Source organism: Mauremys reevesii, linkage group 1 (genome assembly GCF_016161935.1).
Source record: "Mauremys reevesii isolate NIE-2019 linkage group 1, ASM1616193v1, whole genome shotgun sequence".
Lineage (NCBI taxonomy): Eukaryota > Metazoa > Chordata > Testudines > Geoemydidae > Mauremys > Mauremys reevesii.
This window is the reverse complement of record NC_052623.1, coordinates 60,509,887-60,534,708: the sequence shown is the minus strand read 5'-3', so window position 1 is coordinate 60,534,708 and position 24,822 is coordinate 60,509,887. Positions and strand designations below refer to the sequence as shown.

Sequence of the window (24,822 nt, the reverse complement as noted above, 5' to 3'; positions counted from 1 at the left end):
TTTCTATTCACAGGCAGGGTGAACTCTTGGCATGTTGCAATTTCTTTTCTACCTTTAAGTAGTTTTGATTGATTGTTGTCTCTGATGATTTTCCACTGACTGTTCTGGGGTGTGGCAGGGGTAGGCAATAGGACCTAACTTCAGTATTGGACAGATTGGTAGAAATTATAGTAAATAAAAGAATGATCAGACACATACATAAACACAATTTGTTGGGGAAGACTCAACATGACTTTTGCAAAGGGAAGCTATGCTTCCACAAATCTATTAGAATTCTTTGAAGGTGTCAGTCAATATAATATACTAGGATTTTAAGAAAGTCTTTGACAACATCCTTCGCCAAAGGCTCTTAAGGAAACTAAATAGACAGGATAACAGGAAAGATCCTCTGATAGATCAGTAACTGGTTAAAAGATAGGAAACAAAGGGTAGGAATAAATGGTCTGTTTTCAGAATGGAGAAAGGAAAACATTGGGGTCCTCCAAGGATCTGTACTGGGACCTGTACTGTTTAACATATTCATTAATAATCTGGAAAAGGGAATAAATGGTAAAGTGGTAAAGTTTGCACAATACACAATTATTCAAGATAGTTAAGTCCAAAGCTGACTGTGAAGGGCTTCAGGGGATCTCACAGAACTGGGTAACTGTGCAACAAAATGGCAGATGAAATTCAACATTGATAAGTGCAAAGTAGTGCACCTTGGAAAAAGTAATCCCAACTACTCTTATGTAATGGTGGGTTCTAAATTAGCTGTTATCACTCAAGAAAGAGTCACTTGGAGTCACTGTAGATAATTCTCTGAAAATTTCAGCTAAGTGCTCAGCAGCGGTCAAAAAGGCTAACAGTGTTAGGAACCATTAGGAAAAGGATAGAAAATATTATAATGCCACTATATAAATCCATGGTGCACTCACACCTGGAATACTGTGTCCAGTTCTGCTCACTTCATCACAAAAAGGCTATAGTGGAACTGGAAAAAGTTCACAGACATTCAACAAAGATGATTAAGGATATGGAATGACTTCCTTATAAGGAGAGACAAAAGATTAGGGCTGTTCATCTTAGAAAAGAGACAATTAAGGGGAAATATAATAGAGGTCTATAAAATCATAAATGGTGAGGAAAAAGTGAACATAGACGTGTTACCCTTTCCTGCAATACAAAAACCAGGTGACACCTGATGAAATTAACAGACAACAGGCTTAATACAAATAAGAGGAAGTTCTTTTTCCACACCAAGCACAATTAACCTGTGGAACTCATTGCTATGGGATATTGTGATGGCAAAAAGTGTAATTGGATTAAAAAAAAAACAAGATAAGTTCATGGAGGAGATAGGTCCATGAATTATTTGTTAGCCTGATGCATCCTCAGGCTTGGGGCAACTCTAAACCGCTGACTTTCAGAAGCTAGGAGGTGGATTGCTCACTGTTCTACTGCCTGACCTGTTCTGTACATTCCCCCTGAATCTCTGGTACTGACCACTGTTGGAGACAGAACACTGGACTAGATGGACGATTGGTCTGACACATTATGGCTGTTCTTATGTTATGTTCTTACCTTCTGGGGACTGATTTCTACTCCAAGTTCATTAGGCATACTTTCAATATAAGTACATTATTCCTTAAATATTATCATTACATACATCTCACAATGATTCTGAGTCTTGACAAGTTACAAGCTTTATGTAGATACCCTACATGTTACTCTTGATGAATAAGTATCCTGCAAGAGCTTCTCGGCTCTCTGAGCTAAGAGGTGAAAACATTATCTAAAAGTTTGCCAGATCTGAAGTGAGAGCTGTTTGCAAAGAACAGGGAACCCTTTGTAAAGAGGTCTCTGTGTCACACAGGAGTGATTGAGCTGGAGAGGCTTCAAAATGCTGAAATCTAGCATCATGTCAGCGAAGCACTCTAGAAATTAAGCACTCAAGCAAAGTGCAGTTTCTTTTCCACACTAGTCACCATCTTGTATAGTGAGAGGGATAGGTATCAGATTACTTAATAGCTTAAAGTTGCATTTGTTAAGGAGTTTTGGCTCCAAAACGGACCAGTCATAAAACAGTCCTAATTGGGTAAGGGAATATTCTCAGGATTCTAAATATATATTGTAATTAATGGAACCCTTCATTGTTGAGCATTTTTTTTAAATGACCAGTTTTTGTGAGCTCCTGTTGCCACCCTGTTTGTTAGATTGGCTCACTTTCAACAGGATGATCCCAAGGCATGCTGGATTTTCACAGTTCCCATTATTTGTTTGGAGGTTCATCAAGTGTCATCACGTTGCATGATGATGTATTATTAAAATAATCATGCAGTAAAAAAGGCATGAACTAAAGTGGCAACACAACACAGACAAATGTTGCTATGTTGTGCTGGGAGAGGAGTGTCCCCTCAAACTTACAGAAGTGGCAAGTCTGCAGCTGTAGTTAACTAAAAAATACTGCTCACAGACAGGCTGGGGACTCTATCCAGCTCTTGGACCACTCCACTTTCACCTTCCTATGCCTGAACTCTCACTTAGGCCAGTGGTTCTCAACCTTTCCAGTCTACTGTACCACTTTCAGGAGTCTGACTTGTCTTGCGTACCCGTTTCACCTCACTTAAAAACTACTTGCTTACAAAATCAGACATAAAAAATACAAAAATGTCACAGCACACTATTACTGAAAAATTGCTTGCTTTTTCATTTTGTCTGTATGAAATTTTAGTTGGTACTGACTCTTACTAGGGCTTTTTATGTAACCTGTTGTAAAACAATGCAAATACCTAGATGAGTTGATGTAGCCCCTGGAAGACCTCTGTGTACCCCCAGGGGTATGCGTAGCCCTTGAGAACTATTGACTTAGGCTATGATTACCTGCTCATGACATCTACTTTTAAAACTCTGCAGATTCTTTCAAGAAGCCAGAAGATGGACCCAGAGGGCAACTTTGTAAGCAAGGAGACAGCGGTGGTAGGTAGGGAATTTCTTTCTGCTACAATCCAGGAGTGTCAAACAGGATTGCAGATGAGGAATCAAAGAAGGTGTTCTGGTATACTGTCCTGGTGTGAGTACGTGGGGCTTGGCTCAACTGTATGTAACCACCATGGCCCGAGGCCACCACTGATTCCCAGAGCTGTGCTGACATCATCAAATATGTGAATTCAAAAGTACTATCACCGACAGCTATGTTCATTTCACTCCCACTGGGGGGAAAAAAAAGAGTAAACAGAAGTACATCGAATAGGAAAGACCAAAGCTATTTACAAACAGCTACAGCAAAATGCAAAATAAAACAAGGACCATTGCTGACTAAAATATCCAATAAAAGACATTACCTCTCCCATCTTGTCTCTTGTTGATTAACACAGATTAAATTATACTGATACCGTACAAACAAAGGTTAATTTTTTCAGAGGCAATTTACTATCCTTATGGGGAATTTTTTCAGGACATTTTGAATAGTAAGGACCAATGCAGAAATGACTTTTCTCTCTCTCTGTTGTATCTTCCAAGAATACCATGTCTATAATTGGGGTTCCCTCTGTTTCACAATTTACAGTAACAAAAACAAAAAAACAAACAAAAAAATAACACCCTTGGATGATATCAACAGTTTTATTTCTCTCCCTTTGTGCTTTCAGAGATCAGCTGCAAAATGAATACAAAAGCCTCCAGGCTAGCAAGAGAGGCATGTATTGACTTTTTTCCCCAAGTGCACATGCTTTTTAGGATGCAAATATACCACTTGTGGTGCTCAGACTCAGATCCAGTATTTCTGTATTACAAACAGTTGCAGAATGGCCAGAAAAAAATCCAACAAGCCTCTCGTATCTGTTGAATAAGCTAATAGCACTAGAAAAGAATAGCAGTAGACCTCTGTGAAGAAAAGGGGCATACCTATCTGGTTTCTCATTAGTTGCTGCAACAGGCTACAGTTTGCCAGCTCTGAGGAAGAGAAGTGCCAAAGGTAAAAGGTCTCGGGATTTATTTTACCATCGGAATGTAGGCTGACATTTGCCCCAGTCTAAACCAGAAAACCCAGGCCCCACTTTAGGAATGCATCTCCATTCAGAAAAAGTGCTGAAGTACATTCTTAAAGTATGTGCTTAAGTGCTTTCCTGCATTGGGAACCCAGTCCTGATAAAACTATGAAGAATATTGGACATCAGCTGTTGTTACTGGATGTAGCTGTAACGTGTGATGCTATCTGATTGAGACTCATAGAATTAAAAGGCATCTTCAGCTGCTTCCAAACTCAGTAGTTTGCTCTGTGACCCCAGTAGCCAAGGGCTCAAACACTGCCTGAGGGAAGGGAGATTCTAAACCTACTGAACAGGAGTCTTTAACTTTGAGATTTTCTAATCCAAGTGAATCAACAAACTAAAACCCTTCCCAAGGCCAGTACATGAGATGATAAACTAGTGACCTATTTGAATTTATAATTTGTATATTAATTCTTGTTTAAGATTATTTATACAGAAAGTTAATTGTTTAGTGTTGGAGGAGAGCAACTCTTGCTGTCATTCTTTACCATTATAACATGACATTACTAGTATTTTTGCAACATGTATGGAGAGAGCTTGGATCCTGCAGCTTTCTCCTCTTCCACTGATCCTCTCTTTTGCCTTGTACCCTCCTGACCTACTTTGCTGCTCAAACCCCAACTGGTGAAACACTTTTTTTCTTTTTATACTTTGCAGAGGAATTAATCTTCAGTAGGATATTCAACATGTGAAGACGACAGTAATTAGGAAAAGGACTGACAATTTTGAAGGAGTCCAGGGAGAATCTTTTTTTAAAGTCATATTTATTAAAAATAACTAGGTTTCAGAGTGGTAGCTGTGTTAGTCTGTATCAGCAAAAACAATGAGGAGACCTTGTGGCACCTTAGAGATTAGCAAATGTCCAAATAAATTTGTTAGTCTCTGAGGTGCCACAAGGACTCTTTAAAAAAAACCAAAAAACAAACAAAAAAACTAGTTAGTATTTATAAAATTGATGTTTCTGGCATCAGAAGGTGCCCCTCAGCACAAAGGCGATCCTAATTGTGCAGCGCTGTCATCCACGCTCTTATCCCACATACCTCCCTGCTTCCAGGGAGGGGAGCTTGGACGGAACACACCTACACCAAGTTAATTATCAGCTGCTCTGACCCTGGAAGACAGACTCCGTCCAGCCGGCGCAGAAGGAGACCAGCCAAGGGGAGCCGCAGGGTTTATTTGCACCCTTACCCGCCTGCTCAGCAATAGAGCCAGCCAGACCCCAGCCCGTTTAGGCGAGGCGGACACGGACCATGCCCTGCGCTCCATCAGGGTTAGGCTCCCGTCCAGGGCCGCCCAGAGGATTCCGGGGGCCCGGGGTCTTCGGCAGCGGGGGGCCCCTTCTGTTCCGGGACCCGCCGCCGAAGTGCCCCGAAGACCCGTGGCGGGAACCCCCCGCCGCCGAATTACCGCCGAAGCGGGACCCGCCGCCGAAGCGCAGCCTGGTCTTCGGGGGTAATTCGGTGGCGGGGTCCCGCCGTGGCCTTCGGGCACTTCGGCGGCGGGTCCCGGAACAGAAGGAGCCCCCCGCCGCCGAAGACCGGGCTGCGCTTCGGCGGCGGCGGGTCCCCCCGGCCCCGGCCTCTTACCCGAGCGCGTCTCCGGCGGGGCCTGAGCTCCGTCCCGCTCAGAGCCGCGTGGTGAGGGGGCGGGGCTGTGAGCTCCGGGCCGAGCGGAGGCAGCTGCCCCGCCCCCTCCCCACGCGACTCTGAGCGGGGCGGGGCTCAGGCCCCGTTGGAGCTCCCAGCCCCGCCCCCTCACCACGCGGCTCGGATCGGGGCGGGGCTCGGCAGGAGACTCGGCGCTTGATGTGCTGAGGCTCCAGGAGAGGGGCGGAGGCGGGAGCCTCCGCTCTTCTCTTGGGGGCCCCTGCGGAACCCGGGGCAAATTGCCCCCTTTGCCCCCCCCCTCTGGGCGGCCCTGCTCCCGTCACCCAAGTACCCCGATGGCATCAGGGCCGCGATCACCCTCCGCCAGCCGGGGAAGCCGAGCGCCGCGTTGGGAGTTTTGCGTCAGTCGATCGGAGCAAACCCAGAACGGGGACGCCGGGGGTGTCACGTTCCCGCCCAAGCAGCATCCACACGGCGATCCTGCGGCGGGCACTGCTGCCCCGCCCCTCTGCGCAGCCGCCGTCAGCACAGGCAGGGGCTCCCCCGCCCTCCTGCGTGTGCGCCCAGGCCGGCCAGCTTGCGCTCCCGGCAGGCAGGCTTCCCCGCTCCCGATTGGATGCCGACTGCCGCGCGGGGGGAGGAGGCGGGGGCGGGGCTCCCGGAAGTGCCGCTGCCACATTGGCCCGGCGTGGGAGGGCGGGGCGCTTTAGTTGCAGGGGTGGCGCTAGTTGCCGCGCGAGCTGCTGTTTTGGTTCCTGGTCCTGAGGGATTCCACAGGGCGCGAGCCGCGGTCCCGCCTCCCCCCTTTGCTGCAGCTGCTGCAGAGCGGCGCCGCCCCCTGCCCCGCCGCAGCCGGAGCCCGGCGGCGCTGCCCATGGCCGCTGAGATCCAGCCCAAGGCGCTGACCCGCAAGCCCGTCCTGCTCAGCAAGGTGGAGGGATCCCAGGATGTAGTGAGCATGGCCGCGATCGTGCCCAAGGAGGACGGGGTCATCAGCGTCTCCGAGGACAGGTACTGGCAGGGGGAGGCGGGCACTCCGCCTCGGCCCCGCCCGCAGCCAGGGCGACAGTGCCGGGGGTCCCCAGGGAGCGTGGGTGGGTCCGCGGGGATGGGCTGTGTGTGTGTGTGAGACAAGCCCGCCGTGGGGCTGGGGTCCCGCAGTGGTCTGCCTGCAGCGGTGTAAGGGGCTGTGTATGCAAAAGCCGGGGTGGGGATTGCTCTGCATGCATCAAACCTGTCCCGTGGTTAGAAGGGCGATCCGCTGGGTGCCGGGCTGACCTGTGTCTTGCACAAGGAGACAACGAACGAGTTGCTCCAGCAGAGCATACGCCGAGTAGATTAAATATTGATCAGGCCTATTATGTGTGCACACTGCTCACTCTGTCATGGAGCTCACCGTGTCATGGTAACCCTGCTGCATCTGTCTGTGATGTGCATGATTAAGACTACACAGAGGTGAGCGAGGATATGTTGTGGCTGATGCCTGGTCAAAACCAATAACGTATCTTTAATTAATTCTTATATCGGATACTTCAGGGATACCGTTTTGTTGTCACACATGCTAAAATGGTCTGTCCTGAAAATTGAAGTGAGTCACTTTCCATAATATGACTGTGTTGCTGTAATCAGAAATGGTGTGCAAGTCAGGGCATGACTTTTCCTTTGTATATAAATGTAGTGGAGGATTTCACAAATGATGCTCCTTGAAAATTCATATCAGTATATTTACAGAAGCCAAGCTGGGTTTTTTTCCAGTCCAACATTTTGTGTGTGTGTGATTGGTAACTTCCTAAGAAGGGGCTGCTAATGTTTGTAGCAAAATGTCACTCAAATTACTGTAGTCTCATTCAATTTCTCTTTATATTGTTGTCATTTTCTTAAAATCAGCATTCAGAAAGATATGTCAAACTCAGAGTTGATAACAGTGAGCTACAACAGTTTGCACTGAATAGCTTTTTGTGTATTTTAGTTTTATAAGCTACAGTTAGGTAAAACTGCTAGATTAGGGAATCAACAAACTTTTAAGCCTTTCAATATGGGCAGTTTATATTACTCTTTAATCTGTGTGTTTGATATGTAATTTGTCAGACCAGTTTAAACACATGCAGCTCTTGACAAATCTATGTGAGATTTATTTTGACACTAGACAGAAGATACCAGTGTTGTTCGCTGAAACAGCGCTTCTCATTCTTATCTAACAAAAACATTTCCTGCTAGTTCTTTTAAAAATAACTTATCTAAAGGATAAGAAACTAGTCCAATATCTAGTATTGTAAAACTGCAAAAGTGTCTGGTATTTTTATAACTTTTAGTGATCTTACTCCACAATATAAAAGTATGTCTTAAGCAGCATCATTGGATGGCTTTTCTTTTCTGAAAGAGTTCAAATTTACTTCATTTAGTGGCATTTCCTCTTACATCTAGAATGGTTTCATTTGGTTAACTCTATAGAAATGCTTTTTCTTAAAATAAAAAATTGCCACATGAGCCTAATTGGAACCATTCTAAAATGTAGTTTCATCATCACTCAAGTGAAAATCACTTGACTTATCTGCCCCAACAGAATGTTTAAAAAGGAGGGGGGAAAAAATAGTGTGCCTGTGGGCCAACAATCTCAGATTCAGGATTTTGCTCTTTTACCCATGTACTTTTATTGAAAAAACCCCTAAATGCTACCATAAGTTAATTTCTGGTTAACTGTTTGATACGTGAACTATGCAAAATCTCATTGAAGTTCATCTATGCCCTGGGCTCCAATAAGCTCTAGCATCTGTTATGAAAAGAAAACACTTAAGCTTCTAAGATGCAGGCATATTGTGGAATTGATAGTGACTGAAAATGTGAAATCCACCTATTTTAAGTGTTATGGCCAAATTTTGCTATGTGAAACACTGAGTAAAGCATGAGTATAGTAGGAGTAAGAACTAGATACATTCATGGAGGATAGGTCCATAAATGGCTATTAGCCAGGATGGGCAGGAATGGTGTCCCTAGCACATGCTTGCCAGAAGTTGGGAATGAGCGACAGGGGATGGATCATTTGATTACCTGTTCTGTTCATTCTCTCTGGGGCACCTGGCACTGGCCTCTGTCGGAAGACCGGATGCTGGGCTACCTGGGCCTTTGGTCTGATCCAGTAGGGCCATTCTTATAATGATATGAGTTGGCGCATAGTGATGTGCTGGATTGATGTCACTGATGTTCTGCGCTGTAAGAAAATACATCTCAAACATTCTTTATCTTAATAGAGTGAATGTACTTAGTATCTTTCCCCTTAGAGAAAGAGAGAGAATCCTGTTGTTGCACTACTTTTTACAAGGAACAAAGCCCCCTAATTTTTAGGTCCCAGAATAGCAGCATGACACTGTAAGTTAATGTTTCTGTACTCCATGTAGAGATTCTCTGTTAAAAGGAGCCTTGGTCAAAGGAGCATATAGTAAAGTGGAGATCTGGAGAGTATCACCAAGGAACAGAGTATTTTAAAATCTTGTGGTATGATGATTAATCTGCCTGTTGGTAAAACTGGTTAAAAGTGATTCTTTGTTTCTTACTTGTAGATGTTTGGAGTGCAGTTGGCAGTACAGGGTGGATCTAGGAAAACTAGAGGTGCCTTTGTTAGGTAATCTGGAAACCTTCTGACTCTTCCACTTGATGCTATTACATTCTTTCATTAACAACACTTAATTCGTTACTTTAGCTAGAAATGGATTTAGGTAAGTGGATGTTCATTTCTGGATTCATAGCTGAAGTAGTACTTTATTTCAGTGGTCACTACTTCTTTTGCAGTTAAGGAATTTGAGATCTGTGTTAAGCTTTATTTGGAGGAAACAGCAACTTGGGAGTAAACTTGTAGCCTTCTTGTTATGGAGACAAGCGCATGGTAGGGGAATGCACTAAGTGACAATGTTTGCTTTCATCATTTCAGTGTTGTTAAATGGAAAATCAAACTAGGAGGCAGCACATTGACTCTCATTCTGTATTGGCTTATACTCCAATTATGTTGTTGCTTTTAGAGATGGTTGGAAATTATAAAGCGCTGGTAATGAATGTGGAGAGTTTATACCTGTTTTCTTACTTACAGAAGGAGATGGTAGTTCTGGCTGAGGTGAGACCTATTATATGTAGAGCTCTGCAAATCTGCAGATATCTGGTTTATATCCGCAGATAGATATCTGTGGGCCATGTTTGCGGATATCGGATTGGATGCAGGTAGAAATTTTATATCTGCATCGGGCTCTAATTATGTGTATCAGTTATATGCAAGATACTCTGAAATGTGTTAGTCAGCTTCAGCTGGAATGACTTGTATCCAACGTTTGGGATTAGGAATTTTTTATGAATGCCAGGGAGTCATCAAATGACTCTTTATTCCTAACACCATCAATGTTTAACAATCAAAGCTAGGTTTTAAAGGTGCACGTCAGTTTTGCATCATCTGACTCTTCATTTCATAAACTGTCTAGGATAGGGGTCTTGATGTCTTTTTTTGTATTGTGTTCAATGCCCAGAGTTGTGCCTGGGTTCATTGCTTTGTAAACTTTTAAGGATCATTTTAAACAATAGCTAACAATACCCTCATGGCTGATGCAATATGAGAACCTGAACAGAATGTACTTTATTTGTATAACAGCAACATTCTTAAAGTTGACTCTGTCAAAATAAAGGATGTATTCGTTTATTTTTAAAGCTCTTGAGATTTTTGGTTTTAATTTGTTTGGGTTGATATTTATCATGACGTGGGATATTAAGGAATGGTATAATGTATGTGATGTGGATGCACATTGGAACAAATACTTGTCTAACTTTATTTTGACTCTTTGTTTTAGAAGAAGTGAGTATAGTGAAAGTTAAAGCTTATCTAAGAATGTTTGTTTAAATCTGATAAGGTGAAGTTCTGAGAACAAGATTACAAGCTCTGCTAAAAAACGACTGGAGCTGACAGCCACTTAGGTCCCAGCCCGTAGAATCCTGTATCATACGTAGCTTAGATTGAAAGTGTGCCAAAGATTTTTACACTTAAGGCTAAATGTTGGAATATTTAAGGTTCCAAAAGTGAATGTCTTTAGTCTTAAATTTTCACAGCCCCTTGAATTTAATGATACATATTGGCAAATTCTCAAAGGTGCTGAGCATTCCTACTTCTCATTGACTTCAGAGAAAATCAAGGGGGATAGAATTTGATTTTTTTTTTTAAACCAAAAAAATCTAATTTTTCTTTAAATCCTTTAAAAAATAAACCTATTTGAAATTGACAACCAATGTTAAGGTCTAAACTTAATATCCATTAAAATAATTAAAAAAATATTAAGCAGTACGTGTTGGGTGCCGAGTTGTAAAGAAAGTCAAACCACTGAGCTGCTGTAAGTCACTGGCTAAGCACCTGGAGCTAGAGTTGTTGAAGTGCTAAAAAACAGCTTTTGATAGCAGTAGCCTTTTCTGCAGGTGTGGGAGAATATTTTCTTTTTAGTTTATTCAGCTAGTTTATAATTTGTTCAAAGTTAAGAAACCAACGTGAGTTAAAAAAGCAGAAAAGTTTGTTCTCTTCCAATTCTCAGTGGTTTGAGCATTGGCCTGCTAAACCCAGGGTTGAGTTCAATCCTTGAGGGGGCCATTAGGGAACTGGGGTAAAAAAAAAAAACTATCTGGGGATTGGTCCTGTTTTGAGCTGGTGGTTGGACTAGATGACTTCCTGAGGTCCCTTCCAACCCTGATATTCTATTCTATGATTCTAATTCATGAATAAAAAACAGCTGAGAGGATGAGATCAGTTCTAAAATTCTTGAAGGGCATAATTGTTTCTAATCATCAGTTGAATTTACTAAGCACAGATACTTTTCTGAATAAATCAGTTTTAAATGCAGAAGAGGTTTTGATAAACTTTCTAATAAAAGTATTCCTATGTATCTAGCAGTTTTATTTAACTAATAATTTTAAAATGCTGTTTTTATGCATTTTAATTTAAACTGTTTGGATAGAAATTCAGAAACAAATCACAAGTAAAAATACATCATACAGTAAATAGAAAACTGTGAATTATGCATTTCTTAACAATAAAAAATGTAAAAAAAGGACTGAATAAAAACTAACATATATATTAAATAAATGTGTGTAGATCTAGTGTACCCCCCTGAGAAGCAAAAGAAGCACAATTTAGTGTATAGGCTATATTTAGTTGCAAATCAGCATGTTTTAATGGTTACCAGCTAAAGAGAATCAACCTTTCTTAGGAAAATAACTAAAAAGTAAAAATGCAATAAACAGTTAAAATCAGTGTCTTGAATCAAGGTTTCCTGCTTGTTTTAAATTATTATTACAATTGGTGATTTAAATCATTTCAATCAGGCCACCCTGGAGGAGGTTGTGTGTGCAGGGTACCTCTGAAATATAGGTCATTAGCATGTCCTAAGTTCAAGTCACTGGACAAATATTAAATCTTCACCATAGCATTGTGAGGGAGGTAGCTATCCTTAGCTAAACATTGGATACAGAGGGAGAAATGGATTGACTTGCTTATTTGTCAGTGATTGTAGTTCAGGCTTGTCTATACTGGCAAACTTCTGAAGCTACCAGCAGTGCAGCTCCACTAGTGTTGGGGGTGCAAGTGCAGTCTGGCTGCTAGTGTTTTAATCGTTGTGTCCTCTAATCTAAACCTGCTCTGAGCAAGATTGGATACATCATGGTGGTGGTGGCTGCCATTGGTCAGTCTACACTACCAGCCAGAGAAGCATGGTAGGAGATCTACACCAATTTGCCAGTGTGCAGAACCTTCCTGACTGTGAACTCGTATCTCTGGACTGTGCTCTCATCTCAGTGAAAGTCCTGGGCTTTAACTCCCATACAGCTGATTTTGAAAACTCGGGAGTTAAGGTCAAGCATTATATTTTTTCTGACTCCTCTGCTCCATTCTGATCCAATAGTGTAGTGTACACTGTAGCCCATAATGGAGGAATCATCAAAGCTCTTCATCTGATTTTCTTTGTCATTTTCTTAAATGCAGTAGTTTTAATATCTTAAAAGGAAACAAAACTTAGATAAGTAATTGTATGCCATAAAGAGTAATAAGTTAGAAGTGAACTATAAAAATAAATGTGTACTGGCCCTCCTACTCTGTGTTGCTGCAGCACCTAAAGGGCCCACCCTCATTGTATGGGGTACTGTACAAACATAACAAATGAAGACTCCTGAAAGTTTGCATTCTGAGTTCATATTGGCCTCTCTATTCACTCCACATCCAATGAAGTGTAAAAATTAACTTGTACTACTCATGCTGAGTTGCAACTTGAGGTTTTCATCAGGCTTTTTCAATTTAGGTCAGCATAGTTTGTCTTAACACATCTGTCCATGGATTGTCTTCTGGGCATGTTAGTCAGCAATTCTGTTAGAGAATTTGTACGGCGCAAGGTTTTGATCTGTAGAAGGAATTTAGATTTCCACACAATACTGGTGTTGCTCAATATGGTTGTAGGGAAAGCACACTTCACCATAATTGACACCAGCATAATTTTTCAGTGTGCTTTTTAGCACGCTTGTGAAATACACTATGAGGTATAGAAATTTGGCCTTTCAACCGTTAAATACTCAGAATAAACTCTGGTTCCTTGTATCTTCTTGGCCATGTCCAGGAAGTCAGGCATATAGTGGCATAGGCTGTATCTTTTAAATTTATTTTAAATCACACCTGGGAAGTATTTTAAGGAAGAGGTGAAAATTCAGTGGTCTGAATGCAGCACCCCAAAGAGAGGATGTGGTGGAGTGCAATATTGTGAAGCTTAGTTCTTGAATCCATTGCTGCAGCGGGTGTGGTGTGCACCAGACAGTTAACTTCTGCTGCGAACCAGTGGTCAAGAGGGAGTGTGCCATCAGTGCAAAACCTGAGTGTGTTGGCAGAGGGTGTTTAAGTGTGGTGTGTCTTCTCTATACAGGCTTTGTATGCATTCCCAATCCAGTTTACTGTAGGAGTAGTGGTTACTTAAACAGTTCCATAGTTGTGGATACTGCTTTATGGGTGAACAAAATGACAGCTCCCTGCTCTGAGGAGCTTACAAAATGGTTTAACTGCAATAAAGAAAGGAAAAATCAAATGCACAACTACAAAATGGGGAATAACTGGGTTAGGTGTTGGTACTACTGAAAAGGTTCTGGGTGTTGTAGTGGAACACAAGTTGAATGAGAGTCAACAATGTGATGCAGTTGCAAAAAAAGGCTAATATTTTGGGATGTATTAACAGGAGCGTTGTATGCAAGACACAGGAGATAATTGTCCTGCTCTAGTTGGCACTGATGAGGCCTGTGTCCAATTCTGGGCACCAAATTTTAGGAAATATATGTACAAATTTATCCTGCAGTGGCTTTCTGTGATTCTCCCACTCGTAGACTGGTCCTTGGGCTACAGTAACCTGTGTATCAACCATTGTTATCCTGAAGGTCGGATTGCGTTCGGGCATCTGTGATTCTTCCTTTCAGAAGTCAGATATACCAGGAGTATATCTTGATAAACCAGCCTTCCTAAAACCAAAGTGTTTGTTTTAGCAGTAGGAATAAAGCATTGGAGAGAAGTGTCAAAACAGTCTACATGCATGTCTATTTTACCTAAATCACTGCCATCCTTTGATGGGGACCGAGAGTCTAGCTTCTCCAGGTACCCCAACAGGCTCCTGTGTCTGTCTGGTTCCCCCAGACATTTACTGCCCTTCTCCTTTTTTTAATTCTGCCAGTGTTCCTTTGTTCTTCCTAGTTGAGTGGAGAGGAGGCAAAATCATAACAGCTTATAGGTCTTGAGCCATTCTTTTCCTTCCTGACTGTTTTTCCAGACAGCTACATATTGAGCAAAACCAGTATATTCATACAGGGAACACTGTAATAGCCAGACCAACACACAAAATTAACAAATTACCAAGCAACTCCAAATCCCCATTACCTTCCTTTGAATGGTAAAATTAATACTGCGCTGTCATATAAGCAAGAGTGGGGAGTGGTGATAGTGCTGATACACTTCATTGCTCATGTTGGCACATCATTTTGATATGATAGTGGACAATAGTCTGATTATGATCTTTTAGGCCAGGGTCAGCAACCTCTGGCACGTGGCTCACCAGGGTAAGCACCCTGGCGGGCCTGTCCAGTTTATCTGCCGTGTCGGCAGGTTCGGCCGATCGTGGCTCCCACTGGCCGTGGTCGGGACAGCGGGAAACCGTGGCTAGCACATCCCTCGCCCGTGCGGCTTCCCGCTGCCCCCATTGACCTGGGACGGTGAACCGCGGTGAACTGCCTGCAGACGCCGCAGATAAACAAACTGGCCTGACACCCTGGCAGGTCGGCAACCTCTGGCACGCGGTTTCTGTTTTAGGCTTAGAAAGCAAATAGGCCTGTGAAATGTGAAAATAATTTGCCTTTTACCTGTTAGCAATTTCAGTTGAAAACCCACCAACTCACGTGGGGTCACTTGTATGCTTTTTTTTTTATCATTTGTAGATACTGGCTTCCAAAATTAAACTGAAGCTTTAGACAGTCTAAGTGCAACTTCCCTGTGAAGTTTTTTGCACACATTAAAATAATTAGGGATATTAGGCTTCAATCAGAAGAGTTGTTTGTTAGTGAAATACAGCTGTAGACATTAAAATAAAAAAGCAAATTCTATTTAAAGGGACACTATCAATGTGAAATCTAGTCAACTGTAAAAATAAATAGTAGCTTTAGGCAGTACACCTGCCAATTTCTTTGATATTTCCCCCCCCCTCTCCCCTCTGGGTGTTTTTGGAGGGTGAAGGGAAAGGGGGGAACTCACACAAACAAAAGAGGAAACAGACTGACTACACAGAGTAAATGCTAAAAGGCATAAAAAGTAAGCAAATTAGGGGGAAAAGGGATGTCTGGGGATCAACACATAATAGGACTTCTTTTGTGTGAGGTCCCCATGATGTTGGTGAAGATATTTGCTACAGATGATCAAGAATCTTTCTTTAAATGTCATCCTTTCTAGGATGTACTGCACTGGTGTGAGGGACTCATGGAGAAAATAAACAAATATCACAGATCTGTCAGGTTTATTGTACCCCTAACCTGTAGTAAAACTACCTCATAATCAGAGTTAAGAATGACATTTTCCATGGCAGTGAAAAGGATACCTTACATCAGTGGTGGGCAACCTGTGGGCCACACGTGCCCTGTCAGGGTCATCTGCTGATTCAAGATCACTCTCCTTAAAGAGCAAGAATTTGTCCAGTATAACTGCAGGTTTTCGTGGTTCCCTTGCGTTAGAAATTGGGAGTGATATTTCTTTTGCTGGGGCAGCTTTTACAGCCCTTATTAGCTAAGAATCAATATTCCTCACTCTTGTTAGATGATTCTTAGAAGTTGGAGAAAGGGGGAAGCTCTTTGCTTAAGCAATCAACTCTGATTGGAGGGGAAAAAAGCCACTGTAATTGCAGCAGTATGGTTCTATAAGGGAAATGTTTGCACAACCTAGGGACTCTAATGTACAGTCCTTGAGTATAGGGAAGTGAATCAGACTTCAGATACAGAAAATCCTGTTTCTCGGTCTCATTTACTAGAACTCTCAGTAAATTAATGGGAAATAACTGATTCATCTATCCTGTTCTGAGATGATTCTCCGAGCCTGTCAATGGTCTTACTGGATTTCTGCAGGGATTTTTAGCTCAGTCTTGTCTGACTATTTAACGTAATCCATCATCTTCACATTGTAATTCAGTTTGATTTCATCAGTCCTCAGATTATTTTAGGCAAAAAGTGGAAGCAATTAAAGACTGGGTTAGTTTCTCATGTTTGGGATTCTGTGGCAGCTTGATATGTTAATCCCTTTTTTAAAATGGTCAAGTACATTGAGTCAGATCAGTCAATCAGTTAGGGTGAGCCCCTTCTCTCAGCTCCTTCATGTATATTACCTGCAGAGATTGTGCTCCAAGCTACACAGATACAATTCTTCTTTACATTGTCCAACAGGAAATAATATCCATAAGAGCCAAATGGGAAGGGGAAACATTGCAGAGTAGTAACTTGAATATGTATGTAGCTTTTTAAATTAGTACCCATTTTCCAGAACACCTGGTTTGGGCCCCCCCATGCTTTCCTTCCTCTTGAGATGAGTTCCTCATTTTGAGCATTCTGTGGTCACTTGACATTTTGGGTGAGCATGTAGTCTCTCCACGGGCAGGAAATCTCTTGGTAGCTTTCACCATGTTTCACCTGTAAACTCGAGTGCTGAGTAAAGAAGTTAAAACTACAAAAGCAGGCTAATTTTTTCCCAAATTAAAGGTACGTCTACGCTACCCACCGGATCGGTGGGTAGCGGTCGATCTAGTGGGGATCGATTTATCATGTGTAGTGTAAACATGATAAATCGATTCCCCCAATGCTCTCCCATCGACTGCTGAACTCCAGCTCGGCGAGAGGCGGAAGCCAAGGCGATGGAGGAGCCGCGGTGCGCCGCAAGGATTCAAAGTAAGTAATTTTAATTCGATCTAAGATACTTTGACTTCAGCTACGAGAATAGCATAGCTGAAGTTGTGTATCTTAGATCAATTTCCCCCGCAGTGTAGACCAGGCCTAACTTAATCCTTATTGTCCCCATGTTGCTGTCACCCAGAATGTTTGCTGCTTCTCTTTCATAGATTCGTAGACTTAAGGTCAGAAGGGACCATTATGGTGATCTAGTCTGACTTCCTGCACAACGCAGGCCACAGAATCTCACCCACCCACTCCTATAACAAACCGCTAACCGATGTCTGAGTTATTGAAGTCCTTAAATCGTGGTTTAAAGACCTCAAGGTGCAGAGAAACCTCCAGCAAGTGACCCGTACCCCATGCTGCAGAGGAAGGCAAAAAACCTCCAGGGCCTCTGTCAGTCTTCCCTGGAGGAAAATTCCTTCCCGATCTCAAATATGGTGATCAGTTAAACCCTGAGCATGTGAGCAAGACTCACCAGCCAACACTCAGGAAAGAATTCTCTGTAGTAACTCAGATCCCACCCCATCTAAAATCCCATCACAATCCATTGGACCTATTTACCTGCTAGTAATCAAAGATCAACTAATTGCCAAAATTAGGCTATCCCATCATACCATCCCCTCCATAAACTTATCAAGCTTAGTCTTGAAGCCAGATATGTCTTTTGCCCCCACTACTCCCCTTGGAAGGCTGTTCCAGAACTTCACTCCTCTAATGGTTGGAACTCTTCGTAAAGCTTGGAAGAGTTCTAGTCATCTTCAAACAAAACCCCAAACATCTTTGTGTGATTTTAAGCAGTGGGAGGAAGAATCTGGGAATGAGTGGTGTAGTGGGTAGCAAAATAGAGGCTTCTTAACAAACCATTCAAATTGCTTATTCTGCTTGGACCACACCTCTGTGTTGCTATTTTGCTTTGCTTCAAAGCTGAAATTACTCTTGACGTAGTTTTAAAAAGGACACAATCATTCTTCCTCTTTCCAGACTTATAGGTGACTTGAAAGGGATGAGGTTTGAAAAGCTTCAAGTTGGTGTTCAGTTTCTAACTATAAAAAGAAAAAAAAATTGCATGAGTTTTATGTACTGAGTGATCTAGGGGAAACAACAAAATTAACATTTTAACAGAGACCTCTGTGATAAATGAAGGGGGAGGGGGAAACTCCCTTGTATGGACCCAGCCAGCCAGTTAGCTATAAAATCTCTCTTAATAGCTGTGCTCTACTTGCTTTATCTGTAAAGGGTTAAAAGTCTCACTGCTAGGCATAGGTAAAAGGAAGTGAGTGGGTACCTGGCCAAAAGAGCCAATGCAAAGGCTAGAATTTCTTAAAATTGAAACAAGACTCCCCTTTTGTCTGTCTGTCTTTTCCTTCTCCTGGAGAGAGGAACAGGGCAGCAACTGTGCTGTAAGAAGCTTGGGGCCAGGTATGAGAAATCATCGGTATCATACCTAGAAACTATTCATTTGAAACCCCAGATATGTAAGTAGATCAGGAAATGCCGAGCCAGTTTGTTTACCTGCTGCGTTGGAAGGTTCGGCCGATTGCGGCTTCCACTGGTTGTGACCAGTGTGGCCCGCGGCGCTTCCTGAGACCATGTTGAAGTATTTTTTAGGAACCATGAGAAGGTGGTCCAAGATGGTGATCCTATGACAGATGGATACAAGATAAAGAACCTTGTTTTCCTGTGAAACTGGCATTACTACAGAGGAACTAAGAAGGGGAAGTAGGCTGGGCTCAAACTTCTGTACCTGAAAAGCCCTCAGTAAACCACCTTTCTTTATCCTCCTCCACCCTCAGTTTCTGCTATTTATTTTAGTGTTTTGCTGGTGTGTCAAGCTTCTGAGTATCATGTTGATGGATTTGGCTTTTTTCTCTGTTCTGCTTAATGCTTCTATAAGTAGATTTCCATGACTGCTCCAGTATATGAAAGTTGTTTGTTTGCTTTTTATTTTCATTGCTTGACATCTAGCATCATGTCACTGTCATTGCACATATCACTCCTTAGATAGGTAACTGATTTCTTCTAGTGTTTCTTTATCCACTCTCATGGTTACTTTTGGGGTATTGATAGCCATTTATTTTGTCTTCTTGTAGATGAACAAACCAAATCGTTTTGCTATATCTGCCAAAAGCATGGTATTTCCTTTCATTTGGACTAAGCAGGACAACGTCATCAGTAAGGCTATGCTTTAGTCATGGAGGTACGATTTAGTCATGGTGATCTCTGACTTCAGCCTGTGGTGGTTAGGAGCTGAAGGGTCCTCCACCACCTGCAGGGGTAGGGAGCTCTGGGGTACCCCTGCTGCCTATGGCAGCCCCCGGAGCTCCAAGCCACTGTGGGCAACGGGGTACCCCTGCAGCTCTCAGCCCAGGATGGCAGGGTATCCCCAAGCTCCTGGCCACCTTGGGTGGCGGGGGAACCCACAGAGCTCCAGGGCAACAGGGTCCCTCCCCCCAGAGCTGCCAGGGGTGGCTCCAGGGGACCCCTTGAACTGCAGGCGGAAGGGGTACCCTGCAGCCCCCTGCTGCTGCAGGGGGCTTCTACCCTCTGCACAGCTACCTGCTTCAGGCAGTGTGGGGACCTGTTGAACCCCATTTTGTCACGGATATTTTTAGTTAAAGTCACAGACATGTCACATCTTCAGTGAATTTTTCTTTTTTGCCCGTGACCTGTCTGTGACTTTAACTAAAAATATCCGTGACAAAATCTTAGCCTTAGTCATTAGCAGAACATTTCTGCTTTATCACTTGTTCATAAAATTCCCCTGTGGCCTTCTTCAGTTACTTTGCTGAGGTGTACAGCTAATCTTAAGTGTACAAAATTAAGTAGAACTAATATCTGTAAGTGTAAAGTGTGTGTATGTATGTATTTGTGGAGGGATGATTAACACAGATTCTAGGACTGGAAGGGACCTCGAGAGGTCATCGAGTCCAGTCCCCTGCCCTCATGGCAGGACCAAATACTGTCTAGACCATCCCTGATAGACATTTATCCAATTACATCAATTACCATGTTCCCCTAAGAACACAGACGGTACCAGTACATTTCAGATTCGATATAGTCTGGATAGGCATAATGAGTCTTGTAGAATAAATACAGAATAAGCTGCTTTTGTATATAATGTGTATATAACATTCCACATCAACAGTAGCTTATCCTGTATTTTATTCTACCAGTCTCATTACACTGATCTGGACTACATGGAATCTGAAACGTGTTGGTAAACTGCTGTGTTCTTAGAGGCACGTGGCAATTAGTGTTAGTCTGGATTTTGGTTTTTTTTATAACCGTCCCTCTACAAAAGAAATGCAGCTTTAGTCTTACATACCTTCTTTTCATGACCATTCTATCTTTTGGCATCTGTTCCTTATTCATACAAGCTGTACCACATTGGCTTTTTTTCAGGCTTGCATTCTTTTTTGCCAGTCTGAGTGTACACAGTTAGCACACAACTGTGTGCAAGTAAGGTAAACTGAAGAGGTTTTGTGATGCTTTTTTTCTGAATAACACTCATTGGGGGAGAATAAGCATAAGTAGTTTGTTTTCTGGCTTGTTATAGTTTAATGCTTGCTTCATATTATGAAAAGTGTGGTTCATCTATTGGGAGTGCTGCTATTGACTTAATTGTGAGCAGGCTCAGACATGCTGTTCTAAAATTAATTGCTTTTAAACTTCAGCTGCACAAGAATAAAAATTGGTGGTCATAGGCTTCTGTATCAAGATAGATAGCAAGAAGTGGGAGGGTGGAGGAGGTGGCAGGGGCAAAAGTGTAAAAGTGCTGAAGATTGGCCTAAGTCTGCTTCTAGTGATTTTAATGGGATTTTTATCAGATGTATTTTTGTTATACACTGAGGTCCTGCTTAGCCCTGTATATGCAAACCTCTTGCTTTCTGTATCATTTCATTGTTTTCAGTAAGACATCACTCAGCCAAAATCATCCCTTGTTTAACTCCATCAGTTCAAGTGGCATTACACAGGGAAATACAGGCGAATCTCATCTTATGCAGGGGTTACGTTCCGCTGTCAGCGCGTAAAGCGAAAATCACGTATCGTATACACTGAGTGTAATGGCAGGTGGAATCGCCCGCACTACAGGTACAGTATTTAAATTGTTTTTTCTTTTTTTGCCGGCTGTGCAAAGCTGAATTGGTGCATGTTAAATGCGCGTAAGATGAGACTCACCTGTAATTTGAGCGAAGAACATAGAGTAGTCATAGTGTGAATATCCTTTCTTAGAATAGATATTAGAGAATTTGGAAAAGTGACAAGGGATTTCTTGAGTTGTATGTACTTTGAAATATGTACTCTACCAGGTTGTGGTAGAAGCAAGTCTCTGCTGCCCCTTGAGGAGACTTGCTTCTACTACAACCTGGTAACATTTTCCCCATAAACCTGTTTTTCATGCTGTCCTACAGGGTTCTCCTTCTGTCTCACTCCTTCCACAAATTGAAATTCTGCTCTGTCTTCGTTGCATCAAATCTAAGGAAAGCGAGAGTTTGACTTGAGCAGTGATTGAGAGAAAAGAAGAATCACAGCGAAATGTAGCATAAAAACGTAATTCCTGGAGGGATGCCACTGATTCAGGAATAATGGGAAAATACTCTACATAAGACAGTTATAGTGTGTACGTAATTAAGGGCCTTCTCACATTCATCTCTCTCTCTCTCTCTCTCTCTCTCTCTCTCTCTCTCTGCAAGATAACTGCACTGATTCCTTTTCTTGGATATTTCCTGGTATTACAATTCTCTCAATGATATGGTATCACTATGCACTTAGAGTAAGAGAATTTCTTCCAAGCCTTCAGGTTAGAAGGCTACTGCATGTTAACACAGTTTTTGCGTGGCAGTAGGGTGACCAGGTGTCTGGTTTTGACCGTTAAATGTCCTGTCAGCAGTGCTGGGACACTAAGGCAGGCTAGTCCCTACCTGTCCTGGGGCACCATGCCGCACCCCAGAAGTGGCCAGCAGATCCCGCTCCTAGGCGGGGGGAGAGATTGGCACTCCCCACCTACTAGTGTCGGACCTGCTGGACGCTTTGTCAGGACAGGCAGGAATCCTGCTTTAGTGCCGCCTCCCTTCCCCCCCCCCCCCCCACCCGGCTGTGCCGCTGACTGGGAGCTGCATGAGGTAAGCCCCAGCCCAGAGCCCCTTCCCACACTCCGAATCCCTCAGCCCCAGCCTGGAACCCCCTCCTGCACCCCAAACCCCTCATTCCCTGCCCCCACCCTAGAGCCAGCACCCCCAGCTCAGAGCTCTCACCCCCTTCCGCCCCTCAACTCCCTGCCTCAACCCGCAGCCCCCTCCCACACTCTGAATCCCTCAGCCCTGCCCCCCAGCCTGGAGCCCCCTCCTGCACCCAAACCCCAAGCACCTGCCCCAGCCCAGTGAAATTGAGTGAGGTTGTGGGAGAGTGAGCCACTGAGGGAGGGGAATGTAGTGAGCGGGGGCAGGGCCTTGGGGAAGGGGTGGGGCTAGGATATTTGGTTTTGTGCGATTAGAAAGTTGGCAGCCCTAGATGACACACTTCAAATGTTGCTTATCAATTCTTTTGGTCTTCCATGAACTGAGAGGAGAAATGGGAGGGCTCTGCATAGCTTGTACAGAAATGAGTGCACTGCTCATATGCTGAATAATAGCCATTTTAATCACAAATTGAATTTCTGTCACACTAAGCAATGCTCTTCCATAGCATTATACTGTATGTCCATAATAGGAATTTCTTAGCCAAAGAGCATGTCAGCAGCAGAAATTAAGACAGTGTTTTTTGAATCTTGCATATAATGTTGTTGGTAAATTGGAGAATGAATTTTTAGTTGTGGTAACCTCACTTAAAAACTAAGCTGCCTTCATTTAGGGAGCATATTGTACCTCTTAGGATATGTCTACAGTACGAAATTAGTTCAGTTATTTTATTCGAATTTCCTGAATCGAGTTCATACATTCGATGTGTCCCCACTAAAGCACGTGAATTCGGTGGAGTGCGTCCGCAGTACCGAGGCTAGCATCAAATGGCGGAGCAGTGCACTGTGGTAGCTATCCCACAGTTCCCGCAGTCTCTGCTGCCCCTTGGAATTGTGGGTTAAGCTCTCAGTGCACGATGGGGCAAAAACATTCTCACAGGTTTTTCTGGGTGTGTGCTGTCACTCGCTCCTCCCTCTGTGAAAGCTACGGCAGACGGCATGCTGCTAGTAGACGGTGCAGCACAGTGCGCTGCCTGTCTCTTGGTACGTTGAATCCACTTCGAATATCCTCTCTTCTTTCTATCTACCCTTTCATCTAACCGTTTCCTGCTATTTCTTGGCCATCGTGAACAGAGCCATACAGCTTCTGCCGGTTTTTGCATGTTGTCTGTGCTGGGCTCCCATGGAAGCTACAGAAGGCAACAATTCATTGCTGTTTCTTGGCCATCGTGAACAGAGCTGCACAGACAATCTGGAGAAAGCGGTGGAAGCTGTCCTGGGCTCCCGTGGAAGCTACAGAAAACAATCATTTACCGCTTTTATCGGCCATCTTGAACTGAACAGCTCATTTCTCCCCCTTTTTCAAGGATTACCAGTGTAGGCGCCATTGCGCAGAAAACGTGGAGCCCGGTCAGCTGTCTGCTGCAGTTTTGACCATTGTAAATACCTCACGCATTATCCAGCAGTATGTTCAGTACCTGCAAAACTGAGCGAGAAGTGACAACAGTGCGATGACTATACTGATGAGGACATGGACGCACACGTTCCTAGATGCATGGCATGTGGCAATTGGGAGATCATGGTGGCATTGGGCCAGGTTCATGCAGTGGAACGCAGATTCTGGACCCAAGACCGCATAGTGTTGCAGGTCTGGGATGATTCCCAGTGGCTGCGAAACTTTCATATGCGTAGGCCCACTTTCATGGAACTTTGTGACTTGCTGTCCCCTGCTCTGAAGCCAAAGACACCAAAATGAGAGCAGCCCTCACCGTTGAGAAGCGAGTGGCCATAGCCCTATGGAAGCTTGCAACAGTCGAGAGCTACCGGTCATTCGGGAATCAGTTTGGAGTGGGCAAATGTACTGTAGGGGCTGCTGTGCTGCAAGTAGCCAACGCAATCATTGAGCAGCTGCTATCAAGGATAGTGACTTTGGGAAATGTGCAGATCACTCACTGTGGATGGCTTTAATGCGCTGGGGTTCCCTAACTGCGGCAGGACGATGGTCGATTGACGGAACACACATCCCCATCTTGGCCCCGGCACACCGTCGCGGCCAGTACATAAACCGCAAGGGGTACTCTTCCATGGTGCTGCAAACACTGGTGGATCACAAGGGACGTTTCACCGACATTATTGTGGGATGGCAGGGAAAGATGCATGACACTTGCATCTTCAGGAACTCTGGTCTGTTTGAACAGCTGCAGGAAGGGACTTACTTCTCAGACCAGAAAATTACTGTTGGGGATGTTGAAATGCCTATAGTTATCCTCGGGGACCCAGCCTACCCCTTAATGCCATGTTTCACAGCCGTACACAGGCAACCTGGACAGTAGTAAGGAGCTGTTCAACTATAGGCTGAGCAAGTGCAGAATGGTGGTGGAGTGTGCTTTTGGACGTTTAAAAGGGCGCTGGCGCAGTTTACTGACTCGGTTAGATCTCAGCACAACCAATATTCCAATTGTAATTGCTGCTTGTTGTGTGCTCCACAATATTTGTGAGAGTAAGGGGGAGACTTTTATGGTGGGGTGGGAGGTTGAGGCAACTC

At 43.6% G+C, this 24,822-nt stretch overlaps 1 protein-coding gene across 1 annotated transcript in view; it reads left to right on the top strand.

The window, feature by feature from the left end:
- The first annotated feature begins 6,346 nt into the window (after positions 1-6,346).
- The window catches only part of WDFY2 (WD repeat and FYVE domain containing 2), a 121,406-nt gene continuing 102,930 nt past the window's right edge, over positions 6,347-24,822 (top strand). Inside the window, exon 1 of the mRNA XM_039499558.1 lies at positions 6,347-6,649. Coding sequence (XP_039355492.1) covers positions 6,513-6,649 — 137 coding nt within the window. The 5' untranslated portion in view covers positions 6,347-6,512. The remainder of the gene's footprint in view (positions 6,650-24,822) is intronic.